This window comes from Odontesthes bonariensis, chromosome 3 (genome assembly GCF_027942865.1).
Source record: "Odontesthes bonariensis isolate fOdoBon6 chromosome 3, fOdoBon6.hap1, whole genome shotgun sequence".
In the NCBI taxonomy this organism is placed as follows: domain Eukaryota; kingdom Metazoa; phylum Chordata; class Actinopteri; order Atheriniformes; family Atherinopsidae; genus Odontesthes; species Odontesthes bonariensis.
This window is the reverse complement of record NC_134508.1, coordinates 41,477,478-41,484,707: the sequence shown is the minus strand read 5'-3', so window position 1 is coordinate 41,484,707 and position 7,230 is coordinate 41,477,478. Positions and strand designations below refer to the sequence as shown.

The 7,230-nt window shown below is 39.3% G+C and overlaps 1 protein-coding gene across 1 annotated transcript in view; it reads left to right on the top strand.

Annotated features, from left to right (window-relative positions):
- The first annotated feature begins 993 nt into the window (after positions 1-993).
- aldh1l1 (aldehyde dehydrogenase 1 family, member L1) overlaps positions 994-7,230 on the top strand; it is a 50,914-nt gene continuing 44,677 nt past the window's right edge. The window contains exons 1-4 of the mRNA XM_075461839.1: positions 994-1,065; positions 2,966-3,111; positions 4,980-5,214; positions 5,306-5,471. Coding sequence (XP_075317954.1) covers positions 2,985-3,111; positions 4,980-5,214; positions 5,306-5,471 — 528 coding nt within the window. The 5' untranslated portion in view covers positions 994-1,065; positions 2,966-2,984. The remainder of the gene's footprint in view (positions 1,066-2,965; positions 3,112-4,979; positions 5,215-5,305; positions 5,472-7,230) is intronic.

Below are 7,230 nucleotides of genomic sequence, written 5' to 3'. Positions count from 1 at the left end.
TGGACTCTGGACTGGACCAGCTGGCCTGAGTCCTTGGATCTAAGAGCTCTGCTGGCTTTATATTCTCTGAACATATCACAGATGTATTTTGGGCCTAAACCGTTCTGGGATTTGTAAACCATCAGCAGGCTTTTAAAATCTATTCTGTGACTGGAAGCCAGAGTAAAGATTTTAAAACTGGTGTGATGTGTTCAGATCTCTTAGTCCGGTTAAAACTCTAGCAGCAGCGTTCTGGATGAACAAGACTATAGAGAACAAGAGATTTAACTTAATACCTCCTGATGTGGTACATGGCCCCCTTTGATATAGATTCAGATCTGGAATCAGAAATTTACCAAGACAGTACTTATACTCTTATGAGTGTTTCACCAAACATTAGTAAGCTGATATTAGACATCTGTGGCAAAAGCCCTCAGCGTTTTGGAATCTAAAAAAAAGGAGTATCATTTCAAAATGGAAATTAAATTTGCAAAAGTACGACTGTGTTACTTGGTACATTATGAGATCCAAAGTCCAAAACATGTTTACCTGCACCCTGTCAAACTTTTTTACTCTTTTTCTTATTTACTGATACTTTACTGATACTCACAGTATTATTTGAATCCAATAGAAAACAAAACACACACACATAATAACCTGTGTTGTCTCGGAGTGAATGCAATTTTTTTTTACAGATGGAAGTAATAATGCCAGTTTGTTATTATGTTTATTTTCAACACAAATATAGCTCATTTCATAGATTAAGCAAAGACTTACACATTCTGGCTGTGTGGATACTTTTCTCTCTACAACAGTCAAAGTTGCCTGTATATTGCGGGGAAAGACTTGGTCCCAGCTGTAGTATTGTACACTGTTATCATAGTTGACTTTTCTCAGTTGCCCTGCGATTGCGCTTGTTCTCAGATAATATCTGCTGATTGGCCACTACAGCTCCCTAAATGTCCCGCCTTGTCCAATCACTCTGCGGTCTTTGCATGTTATGTAATTGGGCTGCCTGGGAGTGTGGCAGCGGGCGTCCGATCGCTCTTTTCAACAAGTAGAGGATTGCTCGGTCTGCCGCTGGTGGTAAGGATCTGATTTAGTATTTTATACTTCAGTTTTATTTTCATGATGGACAATGTTTGCCCTAAATCTTGCAGCAAAGACTTTTATGTCACTCCACACTGTGGCATTATATGACTACTTGAAGAGTGATAGGGTAGTTAAGGTCATTAACATGAATGCAAGTTGGAAACTTGACTTTTTGAGTAATCTGTCTGAGCTCTGGTTCTGCCAAATGCTTTTTAACTTTGATTGGTCAGCACTAAAAGCAATAACTGAACTGAGGGATGTGACTGGCTTGAGCAGGTTGCAAGGAAAACATGCCCTACCCCTCTCTGAACAGGGTTAATAAACTATCGAACAGTCATGAAGGCTCAGAAATAACTCTCTTTGTCAGGGCTATACAGTATTGTGGCGTGGCAAGTTTCATGCGAATGTTTTTTGTGATAAGTTTCTGTAGTTAAATAAACTTCACAGATATGTATAGCACAGTATTTATCGCTGCATGTAATCATTACGAAAGATTTTTCTTCATAGTTTAAAACTATTACTTATCTTTGCACTTTGATATTTTGTTTCTTTCTGCAAACACATTTAAATAACAATACCTTCACTGACATGCTCACAGTGTTCACCACAATGGTTATAATGCCTACTTTTGTTCTAAATGACTTACAAAGCTGCAGTTTTGGGTTCTGGGTAAATCACAGTAACTCTATTATGTATTTTGAAATGCTCCTCATCAGCAGCACAAACTGTAGCCTCCTAAAGTCTAATCAACATATTTACAAAATAGAGCAAAACGTCTACCCTGTGATTCAACCGCTTGTGGAACCACCTTTAGAAGCAATAACTTAAGGTAATTATTATCTTTATGATCAGTCTCTCACATCGTTATGGAGAAATTTTGGCCCACCTTTCTTTACAATGTTGCTTCAAATCATTAAGGTTTGCAGCATTTGATTATGCACAGCTCTCTTAAGGTCCCACCACATCATTTCACTTTAGTTCAGGTCCGTACTTTGACTGGACCATTGCTACACTTTGAATCTTTCAGCCCAGCTTTAGCTATCAGACAGATAGCCTCAAATTTGACTGTAGAGATCATGGTCCATGTCTGGTGGCAGCAAAACAAGTTCAAATCGTCACACTTCCATTACTGTGCCTAATATTTGACATGAAGTGATTGTGCAAATTTGTTGTGTTTGGTTTTCTCTAAACATGCTGCTATGCATTATAGCTAAACATCTCCACTTTGGTCTTGTCTGTCCAGAACAATATGTTCCAGAAGTCTTGCAGTTTATTCAGACACATCTTTGCAAACCTACACAAGCTGGTGTGTTATTTTAAGAGAAATGAGGGTTTCTCCTGGCAACTCTAACAAATACTTGTTCAGTCTTTTTCGAATTCTCTTGGAATTTCACTAAAACATAAGAAACACTTGAAAACACTGATACTTTTCACATGTTTCATAGTTGCAAAGTAAGGAGGTTGTTTAGTTTCTGTCCCAGTTGTTGAAAGACCCACTTTCAGTTCTGTTTAGTCAGCGTCTTTCTCTGATACTGCCACAGATCAGATGTATGAAAACGAACTTGATGGAAAATGGTATCTTATAGAAGTGCAATCATAACAAAGAGAGCAACAAATTAGAAAGTCTGCAAATATTTATTGCCCAGCCAGCATTTTAAATTTTGAAATTGGTTAGCTAAATGACATCAGAAAAAAATGCTGTAATTCTCCACCAAACTATATATATACTATATTTCAAATTTGAATAAGCAAATTAATTTTAGTAAGCCAACCAATTCAATTCCCTTCTGGTAATTGAATCTATGAAGTCCAGTGCCAGTCACCTGCATTAAAAATGGTTTACATTTTTTTCCTGTTTACACGTTTTTCACGGTGTGCGTTTCTTCCTCCCCAGCAAACATCAAGGTGTGAGGATGAAGATTGCAGTGATTGGTCAGAGTCTGTTCGGCCAGGAGGTTTACAAGGAGTTGAGGACGGATGGCCACAAGATCGTAGGAGTCTTCACTATCCCTGACAAGGATGGAAAGGCTGACCCACTTGGTGAGCGATCCATGGACTTGAGTTTTTCCATAAAGACAGTTATAACAAATTAAAGTCCAGTGTTAATGGTTTAGGTTAAAGTTGTTTTGATTAGTTAGCCTGTAATAGACATTCCAAAAAAACTCCCTAAGAGGGGAAGAATGCTGCCATTATGCCACTAAGCTCCAAAATCATGTGGTTACACCACACTCATGGAGGCTATGTGTGTAAAGCATCTGCAGCTATACAGAAGCTGATCAGTTCAGAGACCCAATACGTTGGTGTTGTTGATCAGATCTCAAACTGTAAATACTGCGATTCAATGTGAACATATTCTGAAGAAAAACATCAGTCCCACTGGACAAAATTTCATCTGACAGGACAAAAGCAACACAAATATTTTTGTTCAGAAACGGAAAAAGAAAGGGAACCCTAACAGCAGCATTGCTTCCCCTTACTTGGAACTCACCAGGTTTGTTGACTAGGAGAACAAACCCATTACCCATAGTGTCAGGATTTTGGGCAGTTGTCTGACCCACATGCAGAAAAACTCAAGACCAGAATCGGCAAAAGGGTTTATTTACAGTAAATAAAAATAAAAAAGTGCAAATGATGAAGATCCTCTGGGGCAACAGTCCAGGGCTGGTACATATGGTGTATGCGCAGGAGGTTCTGGAGACAGACCGGTGAATGATGAGTGGAAATCGGAGAACAGTTACAGTGGACTGAAATGGATGCTTACTTGAAGGTTGATGGTTGTCCGCCAGGGGGAGGTGAGAGGGATCTGAATGGTTGAAAATGAAGAGTGAACTGTACCGGGGGGAGTCCAGGAAAATGGTCACAGAGGATGGTTTGGCCAAGGAGCTCCTTGGAGGGCGGATCAGGTTCGAATCCGGTTCTGCAGGTGAATATATGGAATGAGGAGTCCAGTCTTGCCAGCAGTGGTTGAAGTAGTCGAGGAGGACGGAGGGTCTTGTAAGTGGTAGGGGTTTCCAGGGAACTGGAACCGAGGATAGACCATCGACAGGAGAAAAAACCTGAAACAGGGAACGAGAATACGGAAATAAGTCTTTAGTAAGAAGATTGAACATAGAATTTTTAGGTACGGCGGGCTAGAGTTACCACGACGATAAAACACTCTGGCGTCAAAGTGCTGGCCAACACCTCCTCTTATCCTCCTCTGATGAAGGTAGATGATTTGCAGGTGCGAAGGAAAACACACCTGCAGAGCCTGTGGCCCAACCCTGCTCCTTGGCGCCATCTAGTGGAAAAACTAAGAAACTGACGGAACTGATGCAAACAGATGCCAACATAGAGAACACATCTCTATACCGTCCCTATTAAAAGTACACTTGGTGCTGATAGGATGTCAGTACTACTATAATGAATCACAGTGTAGAAAGTAGATTTGCACATGTAGATAATTGATAGGAATTTTAGTCTTAAATTTAATTTACAATTAATTATGGAGCTAAAATTACACAGGAACAATGAGTTTACAGAATATAAAGGCCAAGTCCCAATTCTTTTCCTTAAACTTTATCTGTGAAATGAAGGCCCTACCCCTTAATTTAAGAGATTAAGTGCCCTTTTTCTTTAAGGGATTAAGACCCAATTGAAGTTAGATTACCTTTACTTCATGGTTCCCAAAAAAAAGGGGCATTTTACCTCTGCAGAAATTGATTGGCAGGGCAGGGCCAACTGGTAGGGCAAGGTGGAAGAATTGAGAATGGGCTAAAAACATACCTGTGCTGCAATGGTCAACAATATTAAACCCACTAAAAATGAAGTTACTTAAGAAAATCAGCTCTGATAACTGAACAACCATCTCAGATGTATGGTGCAGGATTTGCAGTTTTTCACTTTCTTTTTTTTCTTCTTTCCTGCAGCCACAGAGGCAGAGAAAGATGGTGTGCCTGTCTTCAAATTCCCCCGCTGGCGAGTGAAGGGTCAGGCCATTCCAGAGGTGGTGGCTCAGTACAAGGCTATGGGTGCAGAGCTCAATGTCCTGCCCTTCTGCTCCCAGTTTATCCCCATGGAGGTCATTGACCACCCTAAACATGGCTCTATCATTTACCACCCATCCCTGCTGCCTCGCCACCGAGGAGCCTCTGCTATCAACTGGTGAGTGATGTAAATTTTCATAGGGATGGGGATTTGGAGAAGAGCAAAGTGACAGCTACCAGTCTTTCACCTGCTGAGTTCTACTTCACAGGACACTTATTCACGGTGACAAAAAGGGCGGTTTCACAGTGTTCTGGGCTGATGATGGACTGGACACAGGACCAGTCTTGCTGCAGAGGGAGTGTGATGTTGAACCCAATGACACTGTCAACACAATATACAAGAGATTTCTCTTCCCAGAGGGAGTCAAAGGAACAGTAAGTGATATAGGATGAGCTAGCTGCTACATACACAGCAGTATGAGAAACATTTAATCGCTGACCCCATTTTTTACACTAATTTCAAATTATGCTGAGAGGAAAATGTCTGTAATTTCAAACAAATTTTTTTCCCCATCTTTTTCTCTAAATCGTTAGCAAGGACAAAGATTTTGTCCAATTCTTAAAACAGAAAATTGAAAACACAATAACTAACAGCTTTAAGCTGGCTACTGTGTTATCCAGACAACAGCTGTATGCATCAAGCATTTGGACTTTTTGATGAGTTAATTAAGTTTTCATATTCATTAATTTATAAAATAAACATGTCAATATCTCATTCTAGAAGGGTATCTCTACAATAATATTTCTTGAATTTGAAATTTTTTGGCTTTGTTACTCTCATAAATAGAATGTACTATACAGAAAAGAAAAGAAACATTTCCCTCTACAGGAATGTTTTCTTGATCCCGCCTTTGCCTGTTCCCTCTGAATTTTGAACCATTACCCCTCTCTCTTGCAAATGTGTTACTCTGAATAGTCTCCCAATACTTGAAAGGTACAATGTGCATCCTGCTTGCTTTAACTCTGTCAAGATGCAGAGATGGGATTCATCTTCCCCCTAAAATACTGTGAAAAAATGGGCAATTCCCACACACACCTTTTATTCTCATATGAGGTCCTTTGATTTCATACCTTTTCTCACCTTCCATTTAATGAGTTGAATATGATCATAACAAAGAATGCCACGCTTAATTTTTGCATTACAAAGCCCTGCTTCAACCCTCTTTTCAACTTAATTAATTACCTCATCTTTATGGGTACTTACCCATAAAAAGGGCAGATAAATTTGTTGATAAAAATATATTGCTTAACCCTAACCCTAACCCCAACACAATTGATAAAACCTTAAGCACAAAGATTAAATCTGGTTTATTCAGAGTACTTAAACGTGTGTGTTAATCAGTTTGTGTATGAAACAGCTGGCGTGAACATAGCCCTGATGCGAGATAAGAGTGTTGTTTTATTTGAAATATAATTTTTTTCATTGTGATATACACTTTATTGAGGACTGGTAAAATGCTAATATTCCATTTTCCTGTTTGGAGAAAAAGTCTTAATTAATTAGTTAATTTTGTGTGTGGTATGGTAAAACAGTCCAAAACATCCTCAAAAGGGAACCTTTCTAATAAGAAATAAAGTAGTGTGCACACATATTTGCATAAGGTGCTCAGTCTGTCAAAAAGATACTAGATTTGAAAATAGCACTGTAGGATTTTCCATCAAACAATACAAAGTTGCTCCTATATTCTCCTCTTATTTCTTGCCCATCCTGGTGATTGTTGCATTGGCCATAAGTTTAAAAACTTTTGTTCATGGTTTCTTGTTGGAGAGCATACAGCAGAGTTTTCAGAGTTTTATTGCTAAAAACATTTTGCTGCTGATGCTTTTTTATCGATTGAGGACAATGACTGAAATATTTCACTGGTGAGAGAAAGCCATGAGCAGTAATTTTTTTATGGCTTTGTCACTATTCTGTCCACTGCTCATGCGTGACTCTGCACTGAGTAAAAGATAGCTAAACACTTGGTTTGGCGTTGAAAAGGTGAAAGGATGACACAGACGTGGAAGTAAGTTGAGGCTTTACTGTTTGTCCAACGGCGGTGGATACACAAGATTTAAAGCACATTTAGTAAACAGTAAACAACAACCAAGATGGCCGGTCTCAGCTGTGACCTTGCCCATGTGACTCTGATAA